The sequence below is a fragment of the Schistocerca gregaria genome, chromosome 7, assembly GCF_023897955.1.
Source record: "Schistocerca gregaria isolate iqSchGreg1 chromosome 7, iqSchGreg1.2, whole genome shotgun sequence".
Lineage (NCBI taxonomy): Eukaryota > Metazoa > Arthropoda > Insecta > Orthoptera > Acrididae > Schistocerca > Schistocerca gregaria.
Window position 1 is genome coordinate 263,068,289 of NC_064926.1, and position 14,333 is coordinate 263,082,621.

The following is a 14,333-nucleotide window of genomic DNA, read 5'->3' on the forward strand; positions in this document are numbered from 1 at the left end:
TGACACAAAATTTGTCATGACTTAATGGAAAGTATATTACAGCCAGTTCAAATCATTTCATTTAAAATGCAGAAATTTGGCTGCAGTTGCTCACAGTTTAAAACAACATGCTCATGACTCATTAGGACAGTTTGTGTCAGCATACTCATTGGTGATGTGTGCTGTATCGCTGACTTGTATTAAATAAATAGAGGTCTGTTCATTAGCTGTTAGTTTTCTGAAAAAAGTTGCAATAAATTTTCCACATACCAATCAGAAATAATGGTTGGTTGACTTGGGGAAGGGGACCCACAGCGAGATCATCAGTCCCATCAGATTAGGGAAGGATGGGGAAGGAAATTGGCCGTGCCCAGCATTTGCCTGAAGTGACTTGGGGAAATCATGGAAAACCTAAATCAGGAAGGTAGGAAGTGGGTTTGAACTGTCGTCCTACTGAATGTAAGTCCAGTGTGCTAACCACTGCGCCACCTCACTTGAGAGTAATAGTTTGGTGGGAAAATATCTGTACAATAATCCATGTTTCACTAATTGCTAACTATACTCATCTTTTCATGTCAAGTAGACACTCTTGATCTAAATCTTGAGGATTTTCAGAAATGAAACATTATTGATCTAAAAGTTTGCATACACTACAAATGCATGTGTATTACCAAAAGGTAAAAAAAGGGATTTTTAGTATCTACCTCTCCATTATGCACAGGTCGTGATAACCAGCTGCAGTATTATTATCAAGCAAGAGAGCATTTACCTCAAATGTGAAACACCCTGTATTTATTATGAATATTAAAATTTTTATGGTAAGTCTGCCAACTATTCATGAACTATGTATCTTGTTGCTTTAGGTACTGCACATAATATGCTGACCAGCTTCACTGCATGGTGATTTTGGGTCATCACACTTGGGATTGGTTGAATGAGGCTTCAATACCAATCATCAGATTATGTATTACTGATGAGACACAGTATTTAGTCAGATCTTGATAAAATTTGAAAGCGGTGCAAAGAATGGCAGCTTGCTTTTCTGATGCCTTACTTTAGCCATTGTTATTCAGCACTGTCCATGGATTTAGCAGATTTTGGAACAGGTACTATGTTTATTGTTTTAATAGAGTGTGACTGATTGCGATTAACCTGTTAGTGTACATTGACGGATTTACCCATCATTGTATGTACAGAGACAGGTACAGCCGCCACTGTGCAGTCACCTTGTTGTACAGTGCTTAGGCATGTACTGCATTACTGTCAGCTATATTTTTAGTTCAGGCTGCTTGTTAAAAGATAGCACCTTTAAATCTGCTGGAAATGTTCAATTGCAGCGAAATATTAGAGTGCAAAGTTGACACTTTTTTTATACATTCAGTAGTGCCTCTTGGCCTGATCCGTACGAAATCCAAGCCGAAAGAATATCTTGATTTCTTGAAGAAATGATTTGTGAGAGATTGATGGAGAAATAGATCCTGAAAACAATGAAAACACAGAAGTAAGTGAAAGCACAGAATCAGAAGTGAGTGACAACAGCGGTTGTGCTGACAAAGATGATTTTTCCCTCGACAATTGAGAAGCAATTACATTACCAAGAGCAGCAGTGAAGGCAAGGTAGACATTATTATTTGCAGATCCCTAGGCCAAAACCTTTCAGAATTGCTTGTAACTCTACAGTTTTTTGACGCCATAGTTTGGCAGTCAGTGGCCAAGGAAATAAATTTATTTGCAGCTGAAACATGCAGAGCAAAGAAGGATTGGCAAAGCACATTGGTTTCCTGTGACAGTAGAAGAGATGAAGGCCCACTTTGCACTCTGCCTACTTATGTCCAAAAGAAAGAAATGATCTGTACAAGATAACTGGGTGAAGAGAAAAATAATACCGACTTCTATTGTCGGTAAAACCATGCCTTTTAGGAGATTCGAAGCCATCTCAAAGTATCTTCATTTTGCTACTTATTCTGCAGATATGTAGCGTGACAAAATGAGAAAGGTCAGACCAGCAGATCTGTCAAGAAGAAGAGTAATATCTTCTTATTGACAGATTTCAGATGGTGTACAAGCCTGGAAAATTTTTTGTGTTGATGAGAGCCTGATGGAGTTCAGGGGCAGATTGTCATATGTACAATACAGCCCTTCAAAGATGGCAATATTTAGTTCAAAAATATATAAATATTGCCCATTTGAGATTCGATACTGTTACAGTTTCAAAATTTATACCGGTCTTGAGGCAGAAAAAGTATTCAGCAGCCTGGCCAGTGAGGAAGTTGTTTTGGATTTGTGTGAGACTTTACCGGATGAATGGACAACAATATACATGGATAATTGGTACAGTTCTGACACCTTCTTTCTAAGGCTGTTGGAGAGGAAGGCATATGCAACCAAACAGAAAGTACATACCATCAGAGTTCAAGAACGTAGTGCTGAAAAAAGGCAAACTGACTTTAGCATCAGTGAATAAAGTTAACATAAAATGGGAAGACTAAGCTGAAATCTAATTGCATAATTGATTGTAACCGAGGAATGGACGGAGTTGATGCACATGACCTTAGCATCGTATCCTCTTGTGAAAAGATATGTGAAGGGATATAAAAAATATATTTTTATATGTTAGACATGGCAATTCTCAATGCAAGTGTAGTACACTAAATGATGAACACCAGTAAAGAAGAATGTGGTTCACAGATTTTTGTCTCAACCTGACATAACAAATTTTGAAAAATATTTAGGCTTCCTGATTACAGGATTTAGACGCTTAAGCCAAGAAACAAATCCATTAATACAACAAGGAATATACTGAGGACATTTTCCCACCCAATACCTCCATCAGACAGAGATGCAGCACCATCTACAAGTTGTAAGGTCTGTTACAACAGAAGACGCTGTGGAGAATCCTGCTTTGAGTGTGAAGAGTGCAAAATTTTCATACAGATGGATAAGAGTTTCAAGCTGTATCACACTCAGACAGACTATGTACGATTATATTTCATAGTGTAATAGAGAAACACAATAAATAGACTGCTAGATGGTTCTAATATAGCTTATAGTATGTTGCTCCAGAAATGCTCTAAAAATGAAATAAAATGATTGTATGGCATTTATTGGCTGGGATATCCCCTTTGGGGTTCGACCGCCTTATTGCAAGTCTTTTCAGTTGATGCCACTTCGACGAGTTGTGTGTCAATGATGATGAAAATGACGATGGACACACAACACCCAGTCCCCTCCCGGGAATCGAACCCAGGCCCCCTAGCATAGTACGCAGTAACATGTTCGATTTATTGGTCATAACATTCTACAGTAGTACATAATTTTCGACTGACATTTAAAAGTAATAAAACAAACTAAAATTAATTACAGGTTCCTTGACATTTTGGAAGAAACCCAAGACTAGACCAGAAAGTGATGCTCGCCATTTGATCATAAACGTTTTTCAAAGATCAGATTGTCTCTTGTTTCTCAATGTTCTGAATCACATCATCGAAAATTGGAGTTCACATGACGGTTCTTCTGAGGAAGTTGGAGTATGAGCTACAGAGGCGGACAGGAAAACGGCTGAAAAATGTGTGTACTACTGTGTCACAACGTCGATAAACAGGGTGTATACAACATGGGATAACCGGGAAATCCAGAAGAAACCCGAGAATTTTTTCATCCAGGAGAAAACCTGGGAATTTTTCTTTGTTTTAGTTTTCTGTTAAAGTATTGTAATTTTGACTGGCAAGAATTGATACTAGAGCAAAAAATGTTACTGTATCTTCCTACTCGAGAATAATACTGCTACACAAACGAGAGAGAAAGAAAATAAAACTTTAGTTGCAAAGGAAAATGCGCCATTTACAACAGCAAAACACTGTGCACGCACAAGTGTCTGCAAACAGAAAAATATGTCAAAGGCATTAGGGTGAAGACTATGTATTACTTCGTAACAATAAACTGCTTTCTATGAGTGTGACTTCACAGTTGTTTACATTAGATTCATTTGAACAGTTGCCAGCACGCTTATGCGTATGAGCAGTACCATCTCCTGCTTCCGGTTACTTAAAGTGTAGCTGTATCGGCAGAAGCAGCAAGTAGGCAGATGATAATGAGAAAATTTTTTCTCGCATACCTAGCTGCCAGATTTGCGCATGCGCAGAGTTTTATGGCTTGTAGTGAGAAGGGGCTTAGTCTCCACCTGACCCGTGTTTGCATTAAGTGATTTCGCTGCTTCTCTTCATTTACAGCTCCCATGTCAAATGAAAACAAAACTGCTTTCTGTGGCCGGCAGTTGTCAAGTGAATTAAAATAATTCACATAAGTACGGAAGGCAAAAATATATTATTAATTTCAATTTTATGATTTTATTTCCAAGTCTTGAGCAGTCAAGCAGTAATCACTTTGCAGAACAATGAAGTTATTTTTGTCAGGTTGCTAAAGAAATTTGGCTTTGTTAATCTTTTCTGCTGAGGCAATAAATTTATTTGAAACGAAGTGTTTCATTCCACAGTATTGGCTAGTTCCAATTGTTCGCTGAATTTCAAGTGCACATTATCTTCTTCTGTCATGTATGGCATTATGCCATAATATATAAACAAACACGAGATAGTACAGTACTGGTACTCCAAGAAAATATACATTCCAAAAACCACACTGAAAAGCTTTATATCAGATGGGACCAACTTCATTGTGAATCTGGGCAAACCGATGTGCACTTCTAGCCGAATTATGCATTTTTGTATGGTTTACGAAATTCCAATGCTCTTGGAGTATCCTCTGATGTCATCACTGCAGGTACGCCGTTTGACTCTCGTTTAAAACTAAACACTTTGAGGACCAGCAATTTAGAAGAATTTCGAGCACAAAAGACTGAACATTTGTGTTATTATTTTAAATTTACTGGCACTTTTGTGTGATGTATCATAGTATAACACACGCAAAAAAGATCAATATTACATTCGAAAGCTTAGCTTGTCTTATAGGTTAGTAATCTTAGAGATCCACATTATATGTGAAAGCTTAGCTTTTCTTGTTGCTACAGTATGTATATTAATGTAAACCGTTAACTTTTCCTCTTTGTGTGTTTGCACTACGTAACAGTGTTTCTGCTGTTGGCTGACTAAACATGTGTCCTATGTTCTGAATATCTGCTGTCATCCTCTGGCAAGATACCATGGCATAAGATATGATTGGCTCACAAAAGGACATAGCAAGCTCGGTTTCAACACTCTGGAAACTAACATGCTGTGTTTGGTGCAATTCCAATTTATACTTTCGTAATACAAAAATATGCAGTGTATATGTTTCTGCACACCAAAGGTCTTTCCATAAACTTCTCTCCCCCCCCCCCCCCTCCCTCCCTCCCTCCTCCCCCCGCTAAAGTACTGGGAAGTTCTACGCCAGTGTATAAAACATTAACCATTCAACAAAGGAGTGATAAGTTTTTGGAAAAAGCGTATTTATTTTTTTTTTTCAAACAGAGATATCTCGGAATTTTTTATTCCTTGTCTTCATATACACCCTGACAAAAAATTGTATGACAATGGGTTAAGTAGGTCAAATAGGAAATAGGATTGTGTGTGTGTGTGTGTGTGTGTGTGTGTGTGTGTGTGTTTTTAAGTTCAGGAAAGGTATTAATATCCTCCATGTCAAGTGGCCTAATTCTGTGCACACTGTAATTAGTTAATCTCATCTTTGCAATCCCTATGGGACCAGTACATGGGGTCGTAGTATAATAATGTATGCCTCACTTAGAGCTGTTTCAAGAAACTTGGATCTAGCCTTGCTCAGGACACTTTGTGTCTACGTTCAAGCACCTCGATGGATCAAAAAAACTTGTAACCAGTTGTGCTGCCTGTCTTTGTGTACATTCAGTATTCCCTATTACTTCCATTTTGTGTGGGTCCCACACTCTTGAGCAACATTGTAGGATGTGTCACAAGTATCTTGTAGGCAATCTCTCTTGTAAAGTGACTATTGTCATAGAAACCTACCAAAGAAGTATATTTTCCTAGTATTCTGGTAATGAAGTCTGTCACCTGTGTAATATACTACAAGAGCTGCGACAATGTTTAAAACTAGTAACGTACGTTCGATAAAATATTATAACCTTGGTTGTAAACTGTCTGATAGCAGGTACAATTAGTACAATTGGTTAGATTGCCTATTTCAGTGTGCATAAAGAAAAATAACACATCAAAAATGGTGCACCAGGTATTTTATGCCTTAGATACAGTCCATAATCCAAAACATAGAAATACAGTAGGATTTGACACATAACTTCAACTTGTGGGTAAACTATACTTGAAATATTCGGTACATAAAACACATTATAAGAAAACATTGTTGAATGTCTGCCCCACATAAGCCACTGTACTTAAAAGTAAAATATAAAGGAATAGCAGGTCATTGAAAAAGCACAACAACAAAAAATTAAAATTTGATTTCTGAAAAACATGTAAATATACTTCCTGATAGTCTCTTATCATAATATTAATAAAAATTTTCCTCATGCAATCATCTATATACCTGAGGCTCCAATCTATAGAGAAACAAGTTTTTAGTTGTACCTGGGGACAGTCTGTTATAATGTAATGTGAATTTGTCCATAAGCTGACCAGTTAAGCTCACTTGCTACTGAGGGAAGTGGTGCATTCAAAATATGTGGAGTATGTGGACAAAGTTGGGGAGCAGGGATGCTCCAAGTGATGCAAAATTTCCAATAACAGTACCACTTTCATATCCCAAGACTTCACTCATTGTTGCAATAAAGTCTAGTACCTGTTCTTCCTCCCGACTGACAGTTTCCTCTTTAAAACAGAGATCCATCATATATGCCACTGCATAAATTGTTCTACATGTTTACCTGTGCTTCAGTCTCATAGCACCTTTAATGAGAGACCTGTCTGCTGTAGAGTATATTACATTCTAGGAGTGCAGTGTATGCTTCCGTAGCAGTGCTGTCAAACACTTCATGTACTTCCAAAAGTACAGCATTATCATCTTCAACCTTGTGTATGGCTTCTGACACTATTGTAAATGATGCTATTTATCTTCTAATTGCTGCCATGTTTCATCTGCTAACACAGAAGCTCTAACTGTTCTGTTGTACTGCACAGTTAAGCACAAAGCTCCCTCATTATTCTTAAGTAAACTGTCCAATCAAATCACAGTACCAGCCCAGCAGACTGGTGATGGAAGCTTTAGTGTCAGAGGTATGACCATATTTTCTGTTTCTCTCTGTTTTCAATAAATCATGGCAGACATGGCACACCAAAAAGAATTTTACTATTTTCTTCACTAGATGGAAGCACTCTGCCAATGTTATCCATGACATTATATCCTTTATTAGTAGATTAAAGATAAGTGCTTCACAACCTACGCAGTGTGTTAGTGTGTGTGTGTGTGTGTGTGTGTGTGTGTGTTGCTCCTCTACTATTTTCCGTGAAGCACGCATATTGCACACATCATCTGTGACCACTGTCTTCACACCTGTTTAACTAATAACATCAATTACGTGCAAAGCAGTATACTGTGCAGTTTCCTTTTCCTCACCGGGTCATATACTTTTAAAGAACGTTGGCTGAAGTATTTTCAGAATAAATTTCACATCATTATTCCCCAATACATCAGTCCATTCATCTGAAATCAGTGCAAGAGCAGTTAAACAGTTCAACTTCTTTGTGACAAATGTCACCATACATGATGATATTCAGCAGAAAGCAAAGATTGTCTAAGCAGGTGGTGACTAGGAGGTTCATAGCCAGGCTGTATTTTCTTAAATGTTTCCCAGTGATATCTAGAATTCAGCATAGGTAGTGGAGCAGCCAAAGCATATATATAGCCCTAGTAACAATTTTGCCAGTATCACTATTACTTGCTTGATACGTATCCTTATGCCTGGATGAAGAATATTGTGGTTAATCTGTCGTAAGTTTTTACTGTGAGAAGAACCAGAAGGCACTGACAATAGTGTAATGTAATACTTCAATGTTCTGCAGTCCATTGTTTGCTAACTACTACTTCTCTCTCTCTCTCTCTCTCTCTCTCTCTCTCTCTCTCTCTCTCTCTCTCTCTTGCATTGTCTGAAGCTATCTGTCTAATGATGTTTGGGCAAATATCACATCTGATAAGATGTTCTTTTAATTATGATGCCAGGGCACTATGAAATTTAATTTTACAATATTTACATGTTGCCCCTGTCTTACCATCAACTTGACTTACATCGAAGAGATTCCGCACCTTTGATTGAGTACGCATTCCACAAACTAAACTTTCTGATTTGAATGTGTAAGATAGTTTGGCATAATGTTGAATGAGGCTTGTCAGCATTGTCTAGCTTTATACAGACCTGCGGCCTGAGACCCTAATTTTTGTGTGTTTCCAGACTCATTACATTCATTCCAGTATGAATAGCCCCTGCTGCATATGCAATGCATGCAGCTGTATGCTATAGCTGGTTACATGACAGCAGGGGTGAAAAGAACCATTCCTTCCTTTCTTAGAGGGTTGTAAATGGTTTAAAGCAACATGCTTCAGTTCAACAGTATTAAACATATTTTTAAATTCCTGCCTTCTATGAACTCTATGTGATTGTTCAGTTTTGTATCACAACAAATTGTTATATCTTGGCATTTGTATGAGTTGACTGATTCTAATTGTGACTCATTGGTAGTGTAACTGCAAGTTTTTCGTTTTGTGCCAGTCACCATGGCATTAAAATCTCCTCCTTACCATATTAGGATGCAGATCAGATATCTTACAAAAGCCCACTCCCCAAGCACAATCATATTTAAATCTGCACATTGATAGGTCTTCTTGCTGAAACAGATTGCGCCTTGTTTACACAAGTGTGAATGCCCAGAAGGACTAGACCTTGGCGTCACCAGGCCACAGCTAATTGCACGACTTCCAGTCACTCTTCTTACCAGCAATTCTATTCAAATAGCAAGCAAAACGCATGAATGGAATCACACAATGAATCAGAGGATTTGCTGTGCATACTACCTTGGTTACTGTATCCAGAAATACTTATGTGCCTCTGTGCCAGCAGCAGGGCACCTCATTATTCAAACTTTGAAATCTTAGAACATAGTCTTTGATATATAGGAATTTTTTTTTTAATATCTACTGCATACATGCACTGTATAGCTTGAACCGCATGTAGAAAACTGGAGCAGATGAGGAAGAACTCAAACATGCCATTGCCCTCCCTGCTGCACAAAAAACTGTAAATTCAGTTAGCAAAACAAAGCTTCGGGATATCTTAACGAAAACTCATAGCAGCACAGAAAGTCACCTCATAAGCAGTACAGCTGTCTTTGATTAGCGATATTGTACTCCTTGCCTACGGCTGGCGTCTGGAATTTTCACAGCTGAGTGTGTCTTTTCTCTAGAGTGAGCATATTCTTGTATTTAACATCAACAATCCCCCAGTGGTACTGGTCATATGGGAAGTCAGTGTGCACAGAGTCATCGTCGGGCTGAAGTACAGAGTGGCTGAGGCATACCAGACAAACAGCATGAAGAATCTGCTAAGAGTTGAAAGTGTTATATTGGTTTGTAGGAAAAAAGTGTTGGAGTAATTCAGTTATTTTGAGGAAAGGCACAAGGAGCTAGTTGGAAGAATTACGGCTGAAAGAGTAGTGCATTTGTTAATCAGTAACTCCGTGATCAGGTCATATTATAATTAACATAGGTAAGAAAGGTTATCGGCGGTTTACCTGTCTGATTACTGTGGAAACACAATATGGCATTGGTTACATCAGTATGAATGTGAAACAAGCTTAACTATTAACACAAGACTGGATGAGTTTAGGCAATGTTAGTGTAAGTGGATTATGTGCTGAAACGGCAATAAAAACAAGTAATTTGACTTCTACTGTTATCATCTTGAAGTGGCATTTTCCGTTTTTTAATTAACAAACTAACATCTGCAAAGTATAGGAGACATTTGTGCACATGGTCAGTGTTATTTTGTGACTAATCACATTCTCTCAGTAAAGCCACCACACTCAAGTCCAGTAGCCACAAAAACCTATGTTACCAAACCAGAGACACAGGGGCAGATATATTGAACTTATCTCTGCAACAAAACACATTTTATATTTTATCATTGTAACATTACAGCCATATTACAATCTGCTTAAATGCACTGGTGAACACAGGTATATAACTGCAACACTCTTAAAATGTTATAAAAAGTTAAGAGAAAAACTTGTGCAGGAGCACATTCTTTGTTCTAGTTCAGTAAACAGCAAGCAATCTCAGTTCTTCCAAATGTGCTGAACTCTAAGTTCCATTGAAGTATGGTTGTCATTCCATCAAACATGTTAACCTACAGCTACACTTTTTTAAATGTGAATATTTTAGCCACATACAAGCTGAAGGATCCAGGCAGCTAACTGTTGGATGCTTCTAGCAAACTTAGCCCACTGCTTCTGTTGATAGGTTCTCTTTGAGCTTGAACAAAGCTACTCTATGCATCTGGAATTGTTAATTGCTAGATTATAATTAATAACAAAGTATGTGAAATCTTTGTGGTTGTAGGGAGCTAGGCTCATCAATAGTGTTGGTATTACCCCCTTACCAAAACATTCCTAGACAACAAACTGAAAAGATTGCTCCAGCAACCACAGAGGGAGTAGTGTGCAACTAACTGCATTTGTTGGAATAAATTATGCCTGTCATCTGGGCTCCAAGAACATACTTTGATCACTCCAACAACAGGTAGAGAAGGCTGAGAAGATTAGCCTCTCACAGAGCTTCAACACTGTTCACAATTTGTAGCATTGTCTCTGGAACTGATCAATCTCCCTTTGTTTTTGAATTGAGTAAAAGGGTTGAACGAGATAATTTGAAGGTGCTGTGACAAGCTAGACTGCAACTTCCTGCTCTTGGGTCACATGACTGGAGGGTCTTCCTAAACGGATCAGAGATGAACTACCCAAAAGAGGCTGCTAGCTAGGTAAATAACTGTACATGAAGTGCACAAAAGGTATTTTTTGTGATTGTGCATGATACCAGGAGAAGACCAGACAGTATTAGTGGAAGATCCAAATAACTGGCTCCCCTTCCCCCTGCAAGCCACAGACAACACAATTAAGATATTAGTGAAACTCTGCCAAGACATTCACAACAAACTGCCAAGATGTGAAGCACTCCAAATACAAAGTAGAGCTCACAGAATACTAGGCACAGAAAGCTCCGGTGAATATATGTCTATATCAAAAGGGTAGACTAATGGGAAATGGTAGTGATATATCTGTCCCAATAGACAAGAAACTTAAAACCACCAAGATAGAAATTAAAGCAGTGTGTGACATCATTTGGGCAAGACTTAGTTGAAGGGTGGGCATAACCTTAAAATTATGTCATTTTATCAATTACCAGTTGCACCCCCAGATATAGCCAAAAACGTCCGCACGATAGCACATATTTAAGCTATCCTTCTCTCTTCCCCAAGGAAGGAACTATTGGCTTTGTAAGCTAGAATAGTGCTTGTACTTTTATGAGTGTTAGCAATACTGAAATTTTGCATCCTGAAGGTAAGTATTTGCCAACAATTCAGTCTAACAGTTTTAGTTTTCTCAAGTGAATCAAAAAGTAATTTGTGTATAGTGGCAAGCTGATCTCTCAAATAAACAATCTATCAACCAGGCAACCTGAGAACACCCTAAAATCTACTGCATATCAAATTACATGGAAGGTCATATACCAAGCGTAACCTCAAATTTTATTCCACATTTGTTTCATTGTTGCCCAAAATAGCTGACAGATGAGCTGGAAAACCAGTTGCTGCCCTCTCATGATAGAAAATAAATTCAATTAAAATACAGCACACTGACACTTCTACATCACAAGCATGACACAATGGTTGGTCCTCTTCCTACACAAGAAACACATGCATCAGTGAACTATGTTCAATCCTGACACAAATACGCAACACTTCATCATGCCTCTGTGGTTAGAAGGAACTGCACAATGGGGCTGGATGGTTAAGGTAAGTGACAAACTCCTTTTGTCTGACACTACCACCTCCCATAACCACATGGCCCTGTATTTCGTCAGCAAGTTCACTGCATGTAGGAGGTATTCACAAAATCCTACCGTAGACATCATGGAGGAGTCCTTTGCTGCTGCATCTGCTAATTTATCTCCAAATTCTTACATGCCCTGGTACCCAGCGAAAAGTTACCTTCCTCCTTACATGAACTAAGAACGGAGAGTATTCTGGACAATGTGAATGGATATGCACACTGGATGGCTTTAATTGGACTCATGGAGTCTGAGCAGATGAACTTTGTAGCTCTAATGTGTCTCACCTGTGCTAATGTTTTGAAGATGTAATGTATCTCTGCATTGGAGATAGTGAATTCACTCCAGAAGTGAAGGACTGGGACTTAACATTCTATCATCAACTGAGCGAGAGCTGATATCATGCGAATCATGATTCCAATCTCTGTAAATATTTTGATCTAAATGTTATTTTTTGAACAAGTACCCCTATTTAAAAAAGAAAGAAAGAAAGAGTAGTTGGAGCTTCAGAATTACAGAGGTGGCAGCACACAGTGCAGAGAACAGACCAACATAACTGTTGAATTGGAATGATGGCTATGTTGTTGGCAAGTCTTCCAGACTCCTGAATGTTAAGCAACATCACACACAGAAAAAATGAATGAATAAATGTCAGTAACACACACGACAAGCAAAGGTATAGCTTTTCCTTTTATGTTCAAATGTCTTATTGATAGCAAACTTTGAAGACGATGTGAAGCTCAAAATAATTCATGTACTAAAACATATGTTCATTTATGCTCATGGAAACCAAAAACTTAAAGGGGTTATACTTTGCATTAAGTGTAAAAATAAAGAAAAACTGGCATTTAACCTCAATGTGGGTGCCTGGAACGAGATTTGAAACCCAGTCTTCCAACACCAAGGTCCAATGTCTTATCCACACCACCACTTCTCTTGAAGCCGTTGTAACAGTATATTTGCCTCCAGCTGAGTTTTTAGTGTGGTTTGTTTCCTACAGTGCCACGCTACATAAGACTTCAATGAATTACCCTTTCAGAATGTGTTACTTCCCTTTTATGTCTGAATTAAATTTGTCTGTCATAGGAACTACCATATATATACAGTAAACTTTCACACAATGAGCAGCAATCTTCTTTTGTGGTAACTAAAATACTCCTATAAATGTTACACAAAAAGTTCATCAGTGATCATAATGATTTTCAGTAACAAAGGTTCAGGGATAATATGTACTAAAAACTCTTGCAAACAGAAAAACTACATGTCAGTATCTTTAATATTTCTTGAGAAACATACCCTTTTAATTTACATGTCTGTGTCTCCAGAGTTAATGGATACTGTTTTTCTAACTCAATAGAAATATTTTTTGCAACAATCCATTCAAGAAGACTACATGTATCACCACCAGCACACCCTATGTTCCCATTCTGAGCACAATCAATCATCTGAAAAATGTTGAAAAAATAATATAACCTTGAAAATAAATTTTGCAAAAGTTTAAAAACAAATAGTCATTAAAATATAAATATGATATTTCAAAAACATAAAAAATAACATATCTACTTCAACAGAAAAAATGAGAAGTTAATCAACCTACTACATTAAAATTCTCACATCTACACAAAATTTTAAAATGGGAAGGAATAAAACGTCAGCAGTGTCTTCTGGCTTGCATCTAAAATCAACAACATATTTACAAATGTGACAAAAATTCCAGGCTTCTGTTTTTACAGAGAGAAAATATTGTTGTAAGCATGTTTGGGGGGGAAAAAAAAAAAAAAAAAAAAAAAAAAAAAAAAAAAAAAAAAAACCTGTGAATACAAAGAATTTAGAAATATGTTTATAAACAGAAACATAAATAAATCTCTAAATAAAAATGAAGCACCCGAGCATGAACTGTTAGGCTGCATTATGTACTAAACCAACAATTATTTCTGGTGCCCATTTCCCAAAGACCATCTGGCTAAGTGCAAGGGTAATGATGGATACATCACCCTACTGAGGGCTATATGCAAAAATGCCCAAAGTGTTGCTCTGAACAAGAATGTGATGGCATGATCATACACCAGGGTACATTTTGTTGAAGGTCATTTGGCTCGTTATGGAAGCGTGTATGATTTTCAAGGGAACTGTACAACTGAATCATAAAAGTATGCATCTCTGCTACCATTGTCAGTTCACTGTAGAAATATACAACACCTCTGATGCGCTAACAACAAACTCCTCGCAGTCAAATTAGTGTTTGGGGAATTTACTTGTATAGTGTAATGTGAAATTACTGTTTAATAATTATGTTAGAACATATTTAATAAAAATTGAGGCTGGACAAATAATTT

At 37.6% G+C, this 14,333-nt stretch overlaps 1 protein-coding gene across 1 annotated transcript in view; it reads right to left on the minus strand.

The window, feature by feature from the left end:
- The window catches only part of LOC126282518 (cathepsin O-like), a 90,261-nt gene that overhangs the window by 23,109 nt on the left and 52,819 nt on the right, over window positions 1-14,333 (minus strand). The window contains exon 4 of the mRNA XM_049982180.1: window positions 13,294-13,442. Coding sequence (XP_049838137.1) covers window positions 13,294-13,442 — 149 coding nt within the window. The remainder of the gene's footprint in view (window positions 1-13,293; window positions 13,443-14,333) is intronic.